Raw genomic sequence first — 22,060 nt, 5'->3', positions numbered from 1 at the left:
CTTTACTGCTCTAAAATACTGACTTGGTTCAGCTTTTATAATCGAAGAAATTTTGTTTCATTGCCTATACTTATCAATATGGAAACCCAGGTATAGAGTTTACTTTACGGACATACAGTATTAAGCGTTATTCCAATAAAGCATCAATGCATTTGTCTTCTTGGTCGAACCAGCAACGGACATGTATCACAACAACCAATGACAATTTAATAAAAAATATATTTGGATCCTGTAGCCATTCTGTAGATACGAATATATACGTTACAGCAACTAAACAATAAACACCGTGAACACTACAAAAAGTGCTCAATGCCAAACAAAAAAGCCAAGCAAAGCACATTGCATCAAATTCAGTTGCTACTCCCAAAAAAAAACTCTATAGTCTGTTTCACCCTAAAAGGGGATCATCAGAAAGTCTTTATTCAAAGAGATTATATTTTAGTTCTATTTGGATAGGCAGTAAATATAGTTTATTAAGAAAGTGTTCAGGTATGTTTAAATCTTTAAGAAAGATAAAAATGCAATAAATATCAACATGAAAATACTTTTTAGTAAAAAATAAATACTAGTGTACTTCTAAAACTAATCAGTGAAACTCAGTTTTAGAGAACATGAATAACCGATAGCCTATTACACCCTCAGGGTTAAATAAATCATGCGAGGTATGTAGGAGAAGCAAGGACAATTGAAGCTATACCATGCCTCGCAATAACGCATAAGAAAAAGCAGTACAGTAGATACAAGCATTTAACTACTTAATTAGCGAAAATTATTGTTTTAAATTTCATGAAATTTTCTCAAATTTTTATCAGTTTTATTTTTCAAAAACAACTGGCTATCTCAAACCGTACAGCAAGACTTATTTCATCAAGCTAAAATTCTAAAAACCCGAGGCTGCTATGTAAATAGAACGACAGAGCTTTGGTAGAAAGGTTAGTTTTAGTTTAAAAATGCCACAAAGGTTAGAAAAGTTACAGACATGATTCCAAATAACAGCACAGGATCTCCCATTATTTTATTTAGACATACAAAAAATATTGGAATAGAAGGAACGTTTTCAGCCCCGCAATGAGCTGTTGTCAAAAAAATAATTCATCTACTTCAGAATAAATTGACCGGTTAGAAGATTGATTTTTAAATTCTGCCATACTGAAACTGCTGCAAAATATCGCTGAACAAAAAGCACAACTTAACATCTAAAACAAAAATTCTAAGTTGATATTACATAACTTGGTAGGCTACAAAGCAGATCACGAGAGATGTGACAAATGAGTAAAAGGTACGCCAAACTGATTGGTGATTGGCTAAAACATATAGATGCGAAAAGACAGCCGCAAGATAACAATTGGCTGTTTGAAACGAGCAATTGTTTTGTTTGATGAGCAGAGGTTTAAAAACGTTTGTTTACAAATCAGACCTGTGTTTAAACTAACCAAGAATTATTGTGGTACTTTAGGAGGGAAGCAATGTGTTCTTCCTGTGGCAAGTTGTGACTTATTTCATTTGGAAGGGGGAGGAGTATTCCAGCAGCACAAATATTTAACCTGACATGAAAGTTTAGCCTTAGGCAATTTTTAGTCTATAAAATTCCAAAGTTTATTATTCAATAAATTATTATTCAATAAACGCGTTTGCAATAAAAATTGGCAATAATCACTTTTATAATTTGGCCTATTTGCAAAGGTAGCCCTCATACGCTACACTATTCTTCTATTGCGCTTTTATTTGTAAAATTTAATAGACGCATCGTAGCCCAAGTTAAACACGCTTAAAAGTTCAAACACGTTTCGCACTATGAAAAACCAGGCAGCGCGACATAGCTTAGCATGAAGTAATTCAAATAGAAAAGTATAATACAAAAAAAAACAAAAAACTTTCAAGCAGAAGCCATTAAGATATTTCGATGCAAGATAAAAGCGGAGGTAAGAATTTGAGAAATTGCCGTTTCTTGCTGTGGGCTATTGAACTGCACCTGCATACACGAATTACTTTTGAAATTGATGCTGCGTAGCCGAGTGGTGAATACGTCTGCACGACGTTCAAAAGCACGTGGGTTCGACATCGCTCCAAAGACACTTATTGGCAAGCCAAAATAAGGGGAGCAGCTGACTCGAAGACTACATGTCACTTTGCTGCCTCCTGTCGTCTGTTGTATCGCATCTGTGATAGCAGTGTACTGTATGTTATCGCAATGGGCTCAAATAAAAATACGATTATTATTACGGGACAACACCACACGACATCCCAAAAGGAAACAGCAGAAGCAAAAAGAATTGACACCTAGTTTGTGGACGTTGCGATAATAGTATCTGGACTGGAAGCCGAACGCTTGGCCTCACATTGGCAGCAAACAAGATTTTCATATTGGCGGTTTTAATGCCAACTTTTAGAAATTTGACTTTTTTTCAATAGATTCTTTAGTTCAGTGGTTTTCAACCAGGGTTCCGTTGAACCCTAAGGTTCCACCAGTAAGTCTAAGGGTTCTGCAAGTTTTCATTCAAATCCGAGAGTCTATTTTATTATTATATGGATGCATTCTGCTTGTTGGCTGAAAAAGAACATCCTACAATTGCTCCAGTAAGTCTAAGGGTTCTGCAAGTTGTCATTCAAATCCGAGAGTCTATTTTATTATTATATGGATGCATTCTGCTTGTTGGCTGAAAAGGAATATCCTACAATTGCTCAGAAAGCGCTGCGACTTGTTATGCTGTTTTCAACCTCCTACGTGTGAGTTTGGATTTTCAGCTCTGACAACCATCAAGCACAAGAGACGAACACAATTGCTGTCTGTGGAAGATGAACTTCGTGTGTGTCTGTAAAACACACGACCCAATATTAAAGACTTGTGCAAGAAACACCAGGCTCAAGTTTCTCATTGAAATTTTTATGAGAATAAATGTAATTTTTTACAGTTTGTATTTTTATTGTACATTAATAAATCTGAACATGAGTATTTTAATTTTATTTTATTAATCAAACGATGTTTTTTGCATAAGGCAATTAAATTATGGAACAGGGGTTCCTCGAGCTTGTGGAATGTTTCATTGGGTTCCGTTCCACCAAAAAGGTTGAAAACCACTGCTCTAATTAAAGTATGTTAAGGTCGCAATAACTTAGGCTGTAGTAGTGATCATGTTGTTTACTAAATCAGCCCAAAATGCAATATTATGAAAAGCATCATAAGGAATCCGGAAAAGTTCTTTTTTTCAAACCTGATGGTTTGCAAGTAGTTTACTGCGCATTGATAAAACAGAGTATTTAAAACTATTTACAATGCAGAAAAAAATTTAAAAAAAACGCCAAAATATACTGAAATTCTAAATTTAAAATAGCCTGCTAAACGCATTAAAAAACGCTCAAATTTCTCAAATTTGGCGTTTAAACCGCCAATATGGCAATCCTGCTTGCTGCCAAGATGAGGCCTAGCGTTTGGCTTTCAGTCCAGATGCTATTATAGCGACGTCCACGGTTAATAGTCCCTGCTGACATTGCGGTGAAGAGTTCATCAATACTACTTAGCCACAAAAGAACGTAAGTTACTGTATGTGAATGTGGACTGTATGAACCAGGGCTGTGTGTTAGGTATAAATGTCTCATTGTACAATGGCAGGGCTGTGAAGTCGGGCGAAACATACACTACTCCGACTCCTCGGTTTATAACTGGTCGACTCCGAATCCAAACACGCTAAAATCCCTCCGATTCCGCAGCCCTGGTATCAACAACAAAGTCAAAACGTTCCTGACCCTGACAGAAAGCGCTTTAAACTTACCGATATGCGTCTTTTTATCACAAATGACTATCAGATCTTCAACTTAAATTCTTTAGCTTTTCGGGTTATTTTTTGTTCCTCGCAAGAATCTAAATGTTTTGATAGCAAACCGTTGGTCACAAATATATAAACGACTTTCAAACGTTCACGTTTGGTGACTTTGCTGTTGGACCGGAGGCTACTGATAACAATCTTGTGCATCTACCGAACGCAATTTATTGCTTTTAGTTTTAAACATTTGCCAATTTTACTGCTGGAAAGTGATAAGTGCGTTATTAGTAAGAAAATTGTCCTTCGTTACCCGATTATAGAACTTGTCAAAAATCTGAAGAAACCACCGTGAAAGATACAAAATAGCCTACAGCAGGCCTGCACTAAGCAGCATGGTTGGTTGGTTTTGAATCTTTATCCTCGGACTGACAAAGCCTTGATTGGTTATTCCTGGTAGTTTCGCATACTTGTAGAGGCTCTTGACGCTGGGCGTTACTGATTTGAGACCACAATCTGGAGGCGGTGTTCTGAAACAAAATACATTGCAAGCTTACTTGTGTGCTCCGATGCTCAAACAATTTTTAAAGTTTAAAGTTGTAACTTTTGAAGGGTTGGTTAGTTCTGAGCCAGCGTCTTAGCCAGGTTGTATATTCCAGATAACCAATATTTCTAGTTAAAACTAGAACTAAGTTAAATGCACGCCAAGGCTTAAAATTTCCAGAGCAATCGAGCACTTTGTGTCAAATACCAGATCTAAACCAAACGTTCCTTAATTAAACTTTGACAGGGCCCTGCTGTACTGTAAATAAAACGCCGTTTTATTATCACAGATGAGTTGTGCAGTAAGCAGTTTTATGAGATACAGGTGTAGATGAGAAGGTCCTGCAGAAAGTGGATAGCCTATCCATACAAATTATTTGGATTACTACATGAGGGAGTGAATTAATCTCTTCAAGCAAACGCTTCGTCGACCAATATTAAAGGCAGACTTGGCATCAACTCGGCTCGAAGAAAACTAAAGAAATATATCGTTTGTGGTACTGTAGCGCATAGTCAAATTGAACTTCTAATATTATCACGTTTTTATATACGTAGCCTATTGCAATTATTAGGCTACTCCGAATGAGGCAACAATGATGAGTTAAAAACATTTGAAAGTTTTTTTTTATTATTAATGTTATAGAGCTTCGGTAGAGAGTTTGTCTTGTTGAACCATAAGCATACATACGAAGCCGAGCAACGTGATCAAGTTTAACATCTTCAAGTTTATTACATTTACATAAACATAAAACCACGCAACAAATTAAGTATCGAACGTTTTCGACATCACAAGATGTCCTCTTCAGGAATAATATACATATAACCAAAATAACGTTTCTATCAAGCAATTTGAGATCATGTCCAGAGGCAGGTCTGAGTATCAAACTAAGATCTTGGAAGCCTTGTACATAAAACGTCACAACCCACTTTTGAACAGACAATTGTTTGCTTGTGGCTCGTCTTTCTTGCTCTCTGTATTTTAAAATTAGTTTTTTCGCACCTTGCCTTTCTACCATATCATGTGATCTGTTTAACACCTTTTGATGCAGTTACCGTACCTTTGATTCTCGTGGAGCCTATCGTTGAGTTTGAGCTAGTCAGAAGTAGGATACTGTGCAGTTTTTTTCTTTTCCTGTTTATAGATTTAGTTAACCATTGTATTTTATTCAGATGTAGTTAAGTTATATGTATATTATTCCTGAAGAGGACATCTTGTGATGTCGAAAACGTTCGATACTTAATTTGTTGCGTAGTTTTATGTTTATGTAAATGTAATATACTTGAAGATGTGAAACTTGATCACGTTGCTCGGCTTCGTATGCCTATTAATGTTATGTTCGTGTATGTTTTCGCGTAAACAAAACAATAAAAAACACAGTAGCCTATAGGCTACTAAGCCCATTAAGCCTGTCACTCAGCTTTATACGTTGATAGAATAACAAAGCGAAATCTTTACCAAACCTTTAAGAGATAATAGTTGGAAATAAACAGCACTTCCGCATCATAACGTTTTTCCACAGCGATGATGCTAATTGTTGCAGCTTCGATAAAGCGGAAATTGTTGCGTAATAATGAGACATGTTTCCTTGACAATGACACGCTCCTAGCCAATGACAGGGCCGTTGCGAAAACGGTTTTGGCCCGATACCAGTTAGAAGTCCCCCCCCCCCCCAAACAAGAGACTTTTAAATCAATGAAACTCTAAAAATTACAAAGCGTTTTCTTCGTTCTAATCCCCCTGAAAACAATTCTGGGTCCCTAAAATGATTCCAGACCAGGCTGAAGTATCTCCTAGAACTAGAATCTTACGTTAAAGTGGGTAAACATTGAATGCTTCATCTTAAACCACATATTCCTTGAAAGTAAAGCGTAAGATATTTTTGTTAGGACATGTAAATGGTTTGTTTGGATGAGGACACCAAACATGTAAAGTTTGTTTCATGAAGTATAGAAAAAATTAAAGAAATAGTATATTCTTAGCCCAAGGCTACATCCTCTCATAAATGGCTAAACCCACAACAATGCCTATCAACACCGACATATCTCACAACCATTAGCAAACGAACAGCATCACGCCATTTATCCAGCATCGATAGTTTGCTTATGGTTCAACAAAATAACCTTTCCACCTAAATTGTATTTTATCTTGCAATATAAAAATAAATAAATTTAATGAAAAACATGATTAAACTGATTTGAGCCGGTGTAATATTATAGAATATTAATTATTTGGAACAATCAATGACTTAGTCGAGAATCGTATTTGGATGAAGTCTTCCAAACTTGGTCTATTTTTATATGTTCTGAAGTGGAAAATGTTGTTTTGTCATGAATGAAGAAGAGAATGTTTGTTTTTCTTCTTTTTTGTTTGACTTTTATTGTTCGATGCAGGGTTGCCGCTGCGGATTTTCGATTTTCACAGTGATCTGTTGTGAGCTTTTTTTTTCAATCTCACAGATTGCATGTCTCTCTAACACAATCACACAATCTTCTTTTAGATCTTCTATTTTCTTCATCATTATCTAATGTTATCTAATTGAAAACAAAATAAAGACAGACCACCTGGAATTTGGAATAATGACCCAAAAGACTGGACAAAATTTCACAACAGAAGTGCAATTGAAATATCTCCAAATAAAAATAGCCCACTTGGCGTTTTATTGCTTTCATCCTTCGACAAGAGGAAGGAACCTAATGTTGGTGATCACCAGAAATGATGGGGATCTAATGTTGAACACTGAACAGTTCTACTTAAAGCAAAGAAGATAATAAATAAATGATTTTTCTTTTTTATTTGCAGAATCACCATCAAGAGTTCAACGAACCAGTTACATGTTATTAATGTAGAATTGTCAACCGTTTCTTATTTTCAAGTTGTAGCAAAAATTTTCAAGATGATCAGAAGAAAAGCTACTTCATTCCTATACTTGGGAATCGCTTTCTCCGCGAGCGCATTCTTTGTTCTGTTTCAATTCTCTAGTAACAAAGACATTCATCATCGGGTGAAAAGACAAGTTGGTAAGTCTGGAATCTATATGCTTTGTTGAAACATTTTGACGACCAGTTATAGTTTACTTGCAAATATTAACTTACTATTCACTTAGTTACGAATCTTAATGTATTGGTTGGTTGGTTTAAACATCTGCGGACTCCTGACTGACAATTAAAGCCTCTGACAGGTTACTCCAGGCAGTTTCGCATAGCCTATACTTGTGGACGTTAGAGGCTTTTGACGCAAGGCTGTTCAGGTTTCGTTTAGATAAAAATCTTTATGTAGTCTATTAATATTTATTTACTTGGCTTATCAAACTTCTCTAAAGGTCAATTATCTCCACAGTTAACACTCCGAACATTCTATGCAAGGCTAAATTTTTAGTCTCATATCCAGACTGCCTGATACCAAATTACAGCAGAAATAACAGGAATTAACCAAATTAAATTTACCATTTAACCAAATTACAGCAGAGCAGAAACTTATGGGAAGTCCATGTCTGATAGTTGAAGCGTTAGGTCAAGTGGACGAAAAGGCAAAAGCAAACTGGGTTCTTATCATCAGGCACGTCTTTAAAAGTGTTTTGCCACAAATTAACCATAAGCTCTCCAGGTATCGAACCGACTTCCTTTGAACGTCGTACATTGGCTCACCACAGCCATGTTATCGACGTGGCCGATAGTGCGACATTTGTGACTTAAATTGTAAAAAAAAAAAGCTAAAAACAATTTCGCAGCCTGATACCAAATTACAGCAGAAATAAAGAAAATAGGATTGTTCATAAACTTTATATAAGTTAGTAGAAAAGGTTTTAAAATAAATAAAATATCACTCGCTCAATCTGTGAAGGATTATTGCATGTTTTTTAATTTGCGATTTTTTCACTTTAACGTTTTATATTTAACTATAGAGAGTTTTTATTTTATCCAGTTGTCTTTTGTATTTCTTGTTTGTTTGATATATTCGAAGATGCAGATTCTCTGATGAGCACTTACCATAACAGAAGATCGTTCCTGGTAACAATAGCCTAAAATAATCTCATCCGGCAAAGTCAAGCCTGGGAAGCCCATTTAAAATAAATGAGCTACATCAACTTTAGAGCTGTAAATTTTATGAACATTGTTCCGAGTTTGTTGAAAATGATGTCAATTCACTGCTTGATAACTCTATCATCAGTAGCCTATCAAGTTTTTTTTTTTTCAAGCCTTTAGCCTACTCACTAATTTGTGATATTTTTTATTACATGTTTACCAATTCTTTTAAAATTTGCGATCATCCCAAAATCTTTGTAGGTCTATTTAGTAAATCATCTCTCTCTCTCTCTCGGGCACGTTTTAATTAACGTTTGCGTTTTGTCGCTTCTACCTTTTTTCAGACTTGTAATAGGCAATGGCAAGTGATATTACATTTTAGTTTGATGGTTTGAAATAAAAACTATGATAATTATGACAATGATCGTTTAACAGAATAGCTTTGCTTTAAAGCTGTTGGTAGTCTCAACAGAATCACGTGTTTTCGTGGTCTTTGCATATTACGCGGCTTAACTGTGAAGATAGAATGCCGAAATTCCAGTTTTAGTGCATGATTTTTGTTTCATGGTTACTCAGAAACTCTCTGAGAGATAATTAAATGGAAGGTTTTGTATACAACATTAGCGCTTACATTGTCTTTATGTGCTGACGAAAGACGTCTCATGCAGCCTACTGACGAAAGATGTCTTATGCACTAACGAAAGATGTCTTATGTAGGCCTACTAACGAAAGACGTAGCTACTTTACATACAACGCCACATTAATAGCTTCTTGTGAGAATGGGGAACAACGTTAACTTGTTTCGTTCTGAAAGAACGCTTATTGTTTACGGGACAACGACATTTTCTTCAAACCGTGACACAGAGATAAGTGACCCATCTCTCAACAAAGTGGGATTCTTGAATCAGAAATCAGCCAAACTGCTTAAAACGATATTGCTTTTGTCGTTTCAAGTCTGCAGATTATTTAGATTTTGATTAAAAAATGAAGCTTTTGTTACGACTTTACAATGAACAATACTGAATAATCTTGTGTGTGGTTGGTTGCGTAGCCGAGTCGTGAGAACGTCTGCGCGACGTTCGAAAGGACGTGGGTTCGACACCGCTCCAGAGCACGCGACTGTGTCTCGGCAAAGACACTTAATGGCACGTCAAAATAAAGGGAGCAGCTGACCCGAAGACTGCATGTCACTTCGCTGCTTCCTGTCGTCTGTTGTATCGCATCTGTGATCGCAGTGTACTGTATGTCATCGCAATGGGCGCAAATAAAAGCACGATTATTATGATTTGCTACAAATGTAAATTATATACGCTCATTTCAATACACTGCTGGGACACTGCACGACAAAGGGAACATTGGAAGAATTTACGAACTGAGCATCTAGTTCATCAAAGGCCGCATCGGCCATGATACTGTAGTAGTATTTCAATACATTTTCTTTTACAGAAATGCCTCCAGCCGACGATGAAAATTTCTTCCCACAACATATAGGTAAGGATCATTTTCAATAGCTGACTAAACAGCAAACTGCCGAGACATTGCGACTTTACTAAAGTGTTGTAACCATGCCAAATCGTTTAAACTTATTACCCTGTTTTGGTCTCAGACACGTCATAACGCTCGCATTTTGTCGCTTCTACCTTATTCTAAAAACGTTTGTCGTATTTGATACGAAAATACGATCAGAAATGAAAACAAATCAAACAAAGAATACATTTGATTTTGAAGCAATATCATTGAATAGTTTCACATAACTTAAAAATGGCACTACAAACTTTTATCGCCTGTAGTCTCGTAGCATTAAACACTCCAACGTCGGCTGCATGGCAGTGTGGTGAAAACCCTGGTTCAACGTTCGAAATGGCGCCAGTTCGACACCGCTCAAGAGCATGTGGCTGTGTTTCAAAGCATTTAAATATGCCTGAAGATGGACACGAAGATTGGCTTCATTGCCTTCCCGTCCACTAAATCTTTAACCACCGGGCTCACATAGATACGACAAAAAATAAATCAACTTTAGCCTCATGAAATAATTGAACCTCCAGTGGGAGTTACCAAACCAGCCATGTTCACCTGCAGTGAATGCCTGCAAGCACAGAGTCAGTGTGAACGATTATTTGTTAGGGTTGCATTTTTTCTTCTTGTATTTTCAATATTCCAAACAGTAAATCAACCAATTTTTACATCGATTCAACATCTGCAAACGCTGAATCAATGTAAAAAAACGATTAATTTGCTGTCTGGGATAAAGTTTTTCTTTCCCAGCCAGCAAATTAGTTCTTGTATACTTGTATATTAATTTTACGTCTGTAGACGTTGATTGCGTCAGCTGGAATATTTCATAATATACGTCATAGTCGATTGGTGAATCAGTCGTGTCATCCTCGCCATGTGTTGTTGGCAACTGTTCCGCCATATTGTTTTGCTTTCACACCGTCGAGGTCTTTCAATGTTTGTCTATTGTGGTGTGTTTTAAGCCTGCCTGTGTTCATAACTGCAACCAGTGGCGTAGCCAGAAAAATTTTTTTTGGGGGGGCCAAATATTTGATGAAATGGTGAGAACGACAAAGTGTTTGATTAAGCCATCGCCACCTGATGTGCAGTGTCGTATCCTGGTGGGTTGAGCAAGGGAAGCAATAAAACTGGTGGGGGTCAGAGCGTGCCGAAGGCACGCGTATTCTAGGGGGTCCGGGGGCATGCTCCCCCGGAAAATTTTTGCAAATTTACACTCAAATAATGGATTATAGCGCTTTCTGGAAACACTTTTAGGGTAATATTTGTATGAAATTTATTAGCAGATAAACGGCTATTAACTTATTAAAGGTAGCTGTTACACACGAACGGGCAAAAACTGCGGCTAAAATTAGAGAACACCAACAACTCAGCTACACAAAAACCCAACAGAGTAAGCCATTCTGAAATTGCTTCCACAAATTAGTTAAAAGAAACGTAAATCGAGTAAATTTTGCGCGATTTACGATTTGCAAAATTTATTGGTGTCTTTCTGTGTGTCTAAAACAAATCCTTGCGGGTGTCAATAGCCAGATGTCTTGGAAAACGTTATAAATTTCTACAAATTTTATTGTATTTTCAACAAAGGGCTCAACTTTGTATTGTATTTTCAACTTCCCTTTCGCCCCCCCCCCCCCCCCTGGCTACGCCTATGACTGCAACAAACGCGAATTGGATGTATGCTTTTTTTAATTTTATTTTTAAAGTTAGTTTTAAAATTTGTATTTCAGAGGAAAGCCCGCCTCCAGAGTATATGCCAAATGACGGTAAGTCATTCCTTGCATGTTGCCCGGTTGAATAAACTGAACGTGCCTTGGATATGTTTCGAACCAATGACTTTTGAAGGCAAAATAGATATTTTTACTTCTTCACAAAGGTAACAAGAAGCCAAGTTTAATCTATGGCTTTGTACTTCCTTCATGCTCATCTTTGTAGCTGCTGCCAATCAAAAATTGAATTACTGCATGTGCATATTATGTGACAAAAGTGGTATGGTCTAAATGTGAATTACATAATTTATTTATAAAATTTTATGTTTTTTATTTTTACAGATCAAAATCCACCTGGAATTGAATACAGTAAGTAATTTACTTTCCAACTCACCACCACATCACAATGGAGACCATTGTGATGTGTCTAATAACTTTGCACAGTCTGCATTAGTGGGATGGGGTAGCAGATAAGGCGCTTGTTTTCTAATCATCATGCGATTCTAGATGGACTGCTAGTTAAGCTGGTTGTTGAAAAAACGCCACTCACTTTCACCTAAGGTGTAGTAATTTCGGTGCGTGCAATTTCTAAAGGAAGGGTGGCCGAGATAAAGGAACTGGCCACCCTACTCTCGTTACTGCCGAAGGCTTAGTATAATGAGAACCTTATCTTCTCATCTCCCGATGCTTGGATCCAAGCATGGCACCATCTTTATCTTACAGTTGCAGAAAATTTGATCATTAGTGAACGAAACACATTTTGTTTTCACTAAGGCTGATGCAAAACACTGTTTGGCATCTGTTCTGGTTTCCGTGCTCTTTGTTGTCAGGTCGTTTAGTTTGATAGGAATATTATTATGCGGGAAAAGCTACATTCTAAATAGCAAAATCTGCCATTTTTACATTGATTCCATCGTCCGATGACGTTAAATCAATGTAAAAATGATGGATTTTGTTGTCTTGTTCCGCTAATGACTTGTTTATGTTTACACTTGACGTAAATCCCTGACTCATTCAAGTAGATGGACAGTGGACACATGTGGTGATTGTGCTGTTTATATTCTGGGCAAAACTTTGTTTTATAAACTGTTCTTATTGTTAGGAGATTTATATTATGGCAATTCAAAATTGTAGAAAAACACTACTCAACTTTGAACGTTGTTCTACTGTAGTTAGTAGAGTTTGTCACACTTATTACATTCTGTTTGAAAAAGAATTGTGAAAATTGCAGACAAACTTTACTTCTTCTTCTTCAAAACTTTTTCGCAATAACAAAAATCGAATCATTAGAAAAAGTTTGATTGGTTTTAAAAAAAAGATGTCTACCATATTTTAACTTTGTTACGCCAATCGAAAGTTATTGTTAAACAAATGTTTTATTCGCGTCTTTATTAATAGCAACTCTTTTTAAAGATTCATTTTGTTGGAGATCTGTTGCGTCACAATGCAATAGGATCTGCTTTGGCTAAATAATTGCAATGGCTTTGCAGTTTAGACATAAAAACACACAATTTCAATTAATTTTTTGTAGCTTTGACTTGCAATATTCCAAACAAGTCAATTTATTTGCTTACACAGATTGTATTAAAAGCATAAGACATTAACTTCATAAGAAAAACGCTCTAAACACTACAAATAACTAATCTTCAATATCTGCTTTCGAAGAAGTAATTCTAGCAGTATGCATTTATGTCTCTGTAATCTTTTATGTTGAGCCTGATTGATTGAAGTTATTGCTGTTTACAACGCAATCGAATTTATATCGCAGATATTGTTTTGATCGTAATAGACTTGGCAACCAATACAAAGTGCCAACTGCTTTGTCTCCAACATTTCAACACTGGATTATTTAATCCATTTAAATTGATGCAATGCATGTTACATATGAAAATTAATAAGAATTTTTATCGTGCACATGTATTTGCAGAATATTCCTATGAAATGCATAATTAAAAAATTTAAATAACATGTATTTGTACTTCGTTGATGAAATTTTTTGACACATTTTTTTGTTTAGGGTTGGAATTAACACCAGGTAAGTCATCATAATTTATAGTACAACCATGGTACAAACATATCACTATTGAAGACTATTTCATAAAGTTGTGAAAAAATCCATTAAGTCGAAATGTAGTTTATTTCAAAAACTGTTTAAATTTTGGGAAATCATACAGGAAAACTGTAAATACCATTTTGATTTACATTTTTAAAGATTAATCATTCTTTTGGCAATCTTAAAGAGTACGTGCCAACGTAATAACAAAGCAATAAATCGTAAAGTAATACCTAAAAGCATGTTTTGAAATACAGTAGCTTCCATCTTTTTGAGTTAAACTGTTTATCTGTTTTATTTAAAATGTCTTTTGACGGTCAACCCAACTAGAAAACGTGGTTCTTTTATACTGTACATTCTTTAACGTTTACAAATGTAAAATATGAATTTTGCTAGCTGAGAAAGCTGACAATATTAAACATTTTCAATAGAGGTTGGATCATTTTGCCAGTAGTCTTTAATTGAATCAGTTAAGCACTTCCACTGCTAAGACCACTGATCAATAACAAGACCAATAACTTCACCAAGACACCTTTGCAAAGTATCTGAGAAAGCAAATTGTCTTATTCACGAGATTGTCTGAAGTTAATAGCGTGAGAAAATGATGTTTTTTCCTTAATTATATTTTCTGATTGCAGGCCAACTAATATGCCAACTTCCACGAGTGGTTCCTAAAGTTGTTGTCGATCCGTCTCCTGGAGAGAAACTTCCTCCAGGTGTTGATGGAGGCGTAGAAAAAGAGGTTTCTCCTCCTGAAATTGATGGAGACGGCACTGATGTGAAAGACCCCAAAGATACGAAAGAAAAAGAAGTTTCAACACCCAATCCCGCTGTTTCTGGTGGAAATATTGTTGTAAAAGAAAAAGAAGACAAAAAAGAAGAGGAAAAAGGAGAAGAAAAAGGAGAAGAAAAAAGAGAAGAAAAAGAAGAAGAAAAAGAAGAAGAAAAAGAAGAAAAAGAAAAAATAGAAGAAGAAAAAGAAAGAGCAAAAGAAGTTCCCAAACCAAGTCCAGTTGTTGGTCTTGTTGGTGGTGAAACACCAGCCGTGGTAGTACATGGTGGGAAAGATGGAGGAGACAAAAAAGAAGGAGAAAAGGAAGAATACAAACCAGAGAAAAGCAAATTAGAAATGGGAGGAGCTGTAGATGGTGGGTCTGTGGAAAAAGTTCCAGATACGGGGAAAGAGGTTGAAAAAGAGAAAAAAGTTGATGGAATCACAAAAGAAGTTGAATCAAAAGAAGAAAAGGAAGAAGGACCTTTGGTTGGTCCTCCTGTGAAACGTCCTATTGAAAAAGAACCAATTGTGAATGGTTGGACCGACAAAGAGAAGTACATTGGCTGCTGCCCTTCTGGGGATAGAAATGGGGTTGCATTCAAAGAAGGCATGGCTTGTTGTGTGGACCAGGTATACAATGCCACGGAAATGTTTTGTTGCCTTTCAAAACAAAAGTAAGTTTGATAACCATTATCCTCTGTTTTATTTTCCTTACGGTAGAAAATAAATATCTTCGGGCTGTCAGAATAGCCTCAGGCACTGAGACAATAAATGTTAAGTTTAAGAATATGCAAAAATTAAAGCGTTTTAATTCTAGCAACTTTTCAAGTGATCAACTTGCGATGCTGCTAAATGATGATTTTATGCTGGTTGCTGAGGAACAATTTACAAAAGCGAGACGCGCGTATGTTGGCAATTACCAGGCACAAATTAAATCGTAAAAGAGAATTTCAAAAACTGTGTGAAATGATTAGGATTGTGTTTCTCGGCAGTCGAGTGTGGCAAGAACTCAGCGATAGACACGTGTTGCGCCGATGATGCTGGGCTCATCAGTACCGCACCACTAGTTCTTGCCTCATTGTTCTCAACCGCTGCTTTTTAGTCAGGTAGTGCTGATGCCAGGAAGATCTCTCCTTCTTAACTATGATTATGATTATAAATGAGTTCCAACACTCAAATTATATAAAAACCATTGGTATCGCGTGTATCTTTTTATTAATTGCAGAGTATACGCGATAAACCGACACAATCTGATGTTCTGCTATCCGGCCGATCGTGTTCCCTTCTGTCGTTTGAGCGATCTGGGACTTGAGGATCTTCGACCTATGGATGTCGTCTGCAAGACTAAAGGAGGAAAGAATAAAAACCCCTCCGAATGCACTTTTATTTGCCCCGATGGATCACAAGTCAGGGGCGATAAAAGGGTGACTTGCTCAGAAGTGGGGACATGGGATGACGCTAATCCACAATGTTGTAAGTTGGTTAATGTAAAAGTTTTCAATTTATTTCTTTGTAGATTCTGAAATCTTAAATCAAACATAACAATTTGTATAAAAGTTATGCTGATACAAAGTTGAAATGAAGGATTATAAATGATTAACTTAGGTAATGTTTTTTTTCTTACTTTTTCTACTTTTCTTACAAAAAAGAAAGAAAAATCTAGTTTTGATTTTTTGCCATTCTTAGTTGATGTGAGGTATCATTGTTTACTATTCAATGGATATTCCCAAATATGTAACATTACAAGTATGCTTGCGGTGTTTCACTTTTTAACACAAAAACCGGTTTTGCGAGTCACCATTAAAGTATTCACCCGGGCTGATCTAAAATATCTTCATAGAAGAATCATATAAATTCTGCTTCCTCCGCATGTTTGTTATATAGAGCACCTCGAGCAATGTAGACTAGAATCAGTTTATTTTTAAGAAATCTTATCGAAAAAGTTAACAAAAAATTGACCGTTAGTAGAAGACCACGGCTAAAGGGCATTGACAACCTAACCCTAGGTCATGTAAATTGTTGTCAATAAATTAAAACTCCAACAAAGTCATTTATATTGTACCGCATAGTCAAATATACAAATTATTTATTTTAAGCTTTACAATAAACTTGTAAAATTTACACGGTCATTTTCATTTTCTATATGTTTCAATCTCTTCTCTGCACAATCTTTCTAAAAAAGATCCGATCTTATTATTGGTGGTTAAAATTACGTTTCTTTTGGGTTGGACTATCAGAATTAAAATTATTCTATTTTTACTTTTGATCATTAGTTATTTCCCAACTGTCTTCAGGTGAGGGCTGCCCTCCAGACTTCAAACAAGACATTTGGTTTCTTGTGGATATAGATCAACAGATTGGAGTTGGGAACCTGTCCAGTGTCAGAAGCTTCATCAAGCAGTCGGTTGGGTATTTCCCCATTGGCAAGGTAACAACTTATCAAAACTGAGAAAAAAACTTTGGTTTTTGAAATTAATGAATTTAGTCCCAATTTGTTTTCTGTAAACTGTTCAATCCATTAGTAGCCGCTGAATGGAGAGCAGTCCTTGAAATGCGTTGCTCAAGTGCACACCCCGAGAGTCGAACCAGCGCTGTTAGATCTTCAGTTTCTTTGTTCGTAAAGTCAGGCGCTAACTGGCCTATTGTCCAATCTATTTTGATAGTTTTAAATGGTGATTAGGTGGATTAACATCGATTTTCGTTCTTTCCCATTCGGTCACAGGTAAGAAAGAGGACTTGATAAACGGTTATCCCATATGGTAGCCTACTATACTTTATCAACGTTCCCTGCAGATAAAAAGAAGACAATTTCTCAGCAGAAATAGTGAAAACAATGTTACTTGGACACGACTGATGTGAGTAACCACCAATCTTTATAGGACAAAGTTAGAGTTGGAGTGACTCCGTACAACAGCCGCATATTTGAAACACAAGGAGGATGGCATCTCAACGAGCACAGCACGCTTAAAGCGCTCAATAGAGCTATCAACAATCTCCCGAGAGAAGGTGATGTGTTGTGCATGGTGGTATGGCTTTAAAAACTAACAAAAGGGACAGACGTGTTCGATTAATCTTCACACACTAACAACAACATGTTTACTGACACTGTATAAAATCGAAGGTCATTATGGGAATCTTGCGCGCTTTATAGCACTGATAGGCTATTATACTAATATTGTGCAATGAAATAACTTGCTGTCATACAAATTGTAGACCAGAAAACCAAAAAATACTTGATGCGGTCTGGCCTTTCTTTTATCAAATAATTCGTAACTTAAACTCTATCTATTGTTTGGTGGACTTTCATTTGGAAGATAAATAAAGAATGTCCTTCTAACAAAATGGTGTAATTTTGAAGATAGAAACCTTGCTTTTAACGATAATGTTATTGGCTGATAAATAATAATCCAAATTATTTCTTTTAATGGTTGTTCATCAGAGATGTTCAAAACTAGATTCGTTTCTTAGGAACTTATTAGCCCAACCCTAACCTACGAAAAAATCTGCGACAATGAAATTTAGCGTCAATACAAAGTGAATTTTTTTTTTTAAATAGCTATTTTTGCAGACATGCAAACTTCTAATTTTTGACACATTTTTTCTCTCCAGGTTATGGAAGGAACACAGGAGAAGCGCTGTCTTGGATTGCAAGGGAAGGGTTTGAAGAGGAAAACGGGGACAGAATAAATGTTCCTAATCTTATCGTTCTTATCACAACAGGCAAGCAGTTAGCTATGCATTGTGATGTCACAGAGATAAATTTTGTTTTAATTTGGCTAAACTTATTTACCATTCTCCAACATGAGCAGTAGCCATCACCATAGTAATATACACCAGTAGCATCATCATATGTTTTTAGTTTGTGTTGGAGATATGCTTGGTAACGAAATGTGACCTTTAGTGGATTTAAAATTTTTAAAGATCTTCAAAACGAAGCATCTAATAACATAGGACTTAAAATACAGTACTCAACCGAGAACTGCGCACATTTACAGCTTTTTAGTTAAAAAACGAATTTTGTGCAACGCCTTTTGAACTCTTAAAGATGCACCAGGGCGTCGGGACACCCATTTTGAAAACCACTGCAGTTGAGAATGTGATACAACATTGGTCTCAACAGCAACAAATTTCAAAGAATGGTTCAAGTTACGTATTTCGTTTATTTGTTTCAAGGTCCTCCTGACGACAATCACTTGCAAGATGCTCTGGAGGTTGTGCGCGACATTTCAAGATTTATTGTTGTCACTGTTGGGCCGAGGGCCGATACAGAACAATTTCAACAAGCTGCTTCATCACCTAAACCTGAAAACTACCTTCATGCCCCCACTTTCCACTACCTTGACCAGGACGCTGGCCATCTTTATAGCCTTCTATGTCAAGAGCATTGTCTTGAGCCAGCAGTGTTGCCAAAATGAAAATATATCTGTTGTAGAGCGGTATTTGAATATAGTAACATTGCTAGTTAACTTATTAGGAAAACGTTCTGGCTTTCTGGTAGTTGTAACCTGTAGTTACCTAGGCTCGGTCAATAAGAAGTCTGGCCAAGTAACCACTTGAGATGGTGAAAATTTCCGTGTATTTGTGCTCCATGTGCTGAAGATCTGCACCAGACGTAGTGATTTCGGAGAAGCTTCTAGAATACATACATTAATAATCTTGACCAAAAAGATACGTTCCCACTTTATAAATGTCTTGACACTTCTAACCTACGAAATTCTTTATAATCTATCCGAAAGATTTTTGTAAGCTTACCTGCGCATCACTAAAAACGTCTAAATGATATTGCACATTCAAAACTAAATGCACGATTTAATAAAAAAAAAAGATCTCAAAATATGGAAATTAAACCGATGTCCAGCAAACGTTTTGAAAACTGTTATAGCAATGATAAAGCTTTGGTAGAGAGTTTGCATTTTTGAACCATAGACATTGTTTTGCTTGTCTATTATAGCAATTAAGATGAAAACAATTGAGTTGTCGAAACGTTTGCTGAACATGAGTTTAGCTTCTTTTTGGACTCTTATTTTTCTGCCAGATTGACCAGGCGTTGTAATCATGCTGTTTTCGAATGCACGTTCTTCTGTTTATAAAATATAACTCAGTTTTCCGATTACAATAAAGGGTATAACTGTTTTGTTTGAATATTTGTTCTGCCATCACGCTCGTTGCCTTTCCAGACAAAGCATTGTAAACAGCGCCATCTCGCAGATATAAACTTTTATGCTGGTTGTGTGAATAACCTGCGTCGAACAACAAAACTTTATTATCCACGTCCCATAAATCAGGAGTGACGCAACGGTTGATGCGACATATCAGTGAATGCTACATATCTAATGAATGGTACCGTACGGTAAGCCTACATGAAAAAAACTTTTTTATTTGCAAAGAGCTTCAAAAAGTAGCCTACTGCATGTAATTAGCCTAATTTTCACATGAGTTCAGGTTCACATAATAATTGCAAGTTTGTCGATTTTTTATAAACTTCAACTCTGTCCGCTTCAAAAGCTCATTTGGACAATGGCCTTTAAGAGTTGATTGGTGGTGTAAAACTTGAAAATTGCGAGTAGAATGTCGCTCATGGCAGCTCAACAGCTAGAGATTTTCGTCTGACTCTCTTCAGGAGCTATAGTCAGAATAAAATAAACCTAAAAGTGGTGAAGAAGATGAAGTACAGTATATAGGATAGGTTATAATAGAAGAAAAACAAAATGGAAACTTGGCTGATCAGAATAATTCAAAATTAACAATAGAAGTTTTAAGGCATAAACGAATTCTTTTTCGCCCAATAAGATTGGATCGAAAGTTTTTTTTATTAAGATTGCTTCCATTGGTTGGTTGGTTTTTGAATCTTTATCCTCGGACTGATAAAGCCTTGATTGGTTATTCCTGGTAGCTTCGCATAATTGTAGAGGCTTAGCCTATGATGCAGGGCCGGTTACCGAGATTGACAGAGTGAAGTTTTCCGATTGTAGGTGTTTTGTTGCCGGGGAATTATTCTATTCACTAGGTGCCGTTGAATAGAGAGCAGTCCTGAAAGTGCGTTGCTCAAGCGCACACCCCGAGAGTCGAACTAGCGCCGCGTGATCTTGAGCCGGGCGCGTAGGTCTAACTACTGAGCTAACATTGCTGCGATGTGGAACGAGGAACGGCCTTTAGCAAGATATGAAAAAATTTCTAGTCTAAAGTTCAAAGCACGTTCTTCATTATCCTTAGTCCTAAACCAGCCGAGTGGTTATCACCTCTAGTGCTGGTAGATCTTATATCGTTTCCAGGTCGGGGTATGGCGCAGACTTTAAACACGATAGCCTACCGATTGTGTTCTTTCTTGCATAACGCAGTGGTGATAATTCTGGTGATGATATGATCACATGGTGAACCTGATACAAAATTAAAAATGAACCCTGTCGCTAAAAAAAACTCTTGTAGACAGCCACTTTATCTGGACCAGACCAAGTGCCTATCTGGAGAGCGACAATAAATAAACCAAAACATTATTATCCAACAGGTATTGTCCTATTGCAGAAGCACTAGATATGCTTTTGTCATTTACAGTTTGGCGAGCACTATTTGGTCGATTTCACGTTGTATTGTTTCTTTGTTTAATTAATTTCGAGATATGTTGTTTATTTCGTTCCTCCAAGCGTTGGAACATACGGCTTATGTAGGCTACCAACCCTCGCAGTGGCACTTAAATTGGCAAACTACGTTACAGAATTTTCTGGTAGGCAAGCTGTTTTTGTTGGTAGAACTGAACATTTTTTGTCGTAAAGTGAATTTTTAGGTCTTAGATATTCGAGGTCTACCATCAACACCCAGAATTCGAACCGCAAGTTAGGTAGCTCTGACCTAGACAATGCTTTAAATTGATTGAATCTTTATCTTCGGACTGGGAAAGCTTCTTGATTAACTTAATCCTGGAAGCTTCGCATACTTGTAGAGGCTATCTAGCTGTTCAGTTGCAAACTGATGGTTACGTGGCTCAGCACCACTCTGATGACTTGTGCTTCACTAACACAGCGCACCCCAATTTCCTATACAAGCTTAAAACTTCTCCGTGACGTGAAAGTGAAGCAGAACTCCGTCCGATTCCCATAAATGCGAAATGAAGGCTTATTGATGGTGGGCCAGTTGCCACATATGACCCTACCTTGACAAGTACAAACCAAAGCATGTTTTTACGTTTTCGCCTACATGATTTGAATCTTTATCCTCGGACTGAAAAAGCCTCTACAAAGTTATTCCTGGCAGTTTCGCATACTTGTGGAATCTTTTTGTCGCTTCTACTTGACCTCTGTGAAGTTATGGCAAGTGATATTGTTTCTTTTTTGCTTTGATAGCCGAAATTAAAAAAAGAAAATGATTGAATGAAATTGAACCATTGACGCAGGTTCGGTCACCAGGTCGGAAGAGTGAAGTTTTCGCTTATAGAAGCGTCGTCTGTTGAGCTTGCTGAAAAATGTGAAGACCCAAATCATAGTCACTCTTGTGGCCCAACACGTCGCTCAACAACTGATACAAATCAAAATGCAATGAAACAGGATTGATTCTTTATCCTCGGACTGGGAAAGCTTCTTGCAGAGCTTAATCCTGGCAGTTTCGCATAGCCTACTTGTAGAGGCTTTGAATCACTGACGCAGGCCCGGTCACCGAGATTGACAGAGTAAAGTTTCCGATTGTTGAAGTCTTG

General features: G+C 36.7%; 1 protein-coding gene across 1 annotated transcript; it reads left to right on the top strand.

Annotated features, from left to right (window-relative positions):
* The first annotated feature begins 7,101 nt into the window (after positions 1–7,101).
* On the top strand, positions 7,102–19,515 carry LOC145779951 (uncharacterized). The gene is made up of 11 exons (XM_082591642.1): positions 7,102–7,319; positions 9,771–9,815; positions 11,567–11,602; positions 11,888–11,914; positions 13,563–13,580; positions 14,237–15,047; positions 15,599–15,846; positions 16,668–16,801; positions 17,253–17,379; positions 17,983–18,093; positions 18,547–19,515. Exons 1-11 carry the CDS (start codon positions 7,196–7,198, stop codon positions 18,786–18,788), a joined length of 1,923 nt encoding a protein of 640 aa, XP_082447768.1. The 5' UTR covers positions 7,102–7,195; the 3' UTR covers positions 18,789–19,515.
* The last annotated feature ends 2,545 nt before the right edge of the window (positions 19,516–22,060 follow it).

Source organism: Aplidium turbinatum, chromosome 11 (assembly GCF_918807975.1).
Source record: "Aplidium turbinatum chromosome 11, kaAplTurb1.1, whole genome shotgun sequence".
NCBI classification, from domain to species: Eukaryota; Metazoa; Chordata; class Ascidiacea; order Aplousobranchia; family Polyclinidae; genus Aplidium; species Aplidium turbinatum.
This window is presented reverse-complemented; position numbering and strand designations above follow the sequence as displayed.

Coding starts and splice junctions, on each gene's coding strand:
- LOC145779951 (XM_082591642.1), top strand. CDS start 7,196: ATGATCAGAAGAAAAGCTACTTCATTCCTATACTTGGGAATCGCTTTC. Junction 7,320..9,770: donor TCGGGTGAAAAGACAAGTTG/GTAAGTCTGGAA, acceptor TTTCTTTTACAG/AAATGCCTCCAGCCGACGAT. Junction 17,380..17,982: donor CAACAATCTCCCGAGAGAAG/GTGATGTGTTGT, acceptor TTTTCTCTCCAG/GTTATGGAAGGAACACAGGA.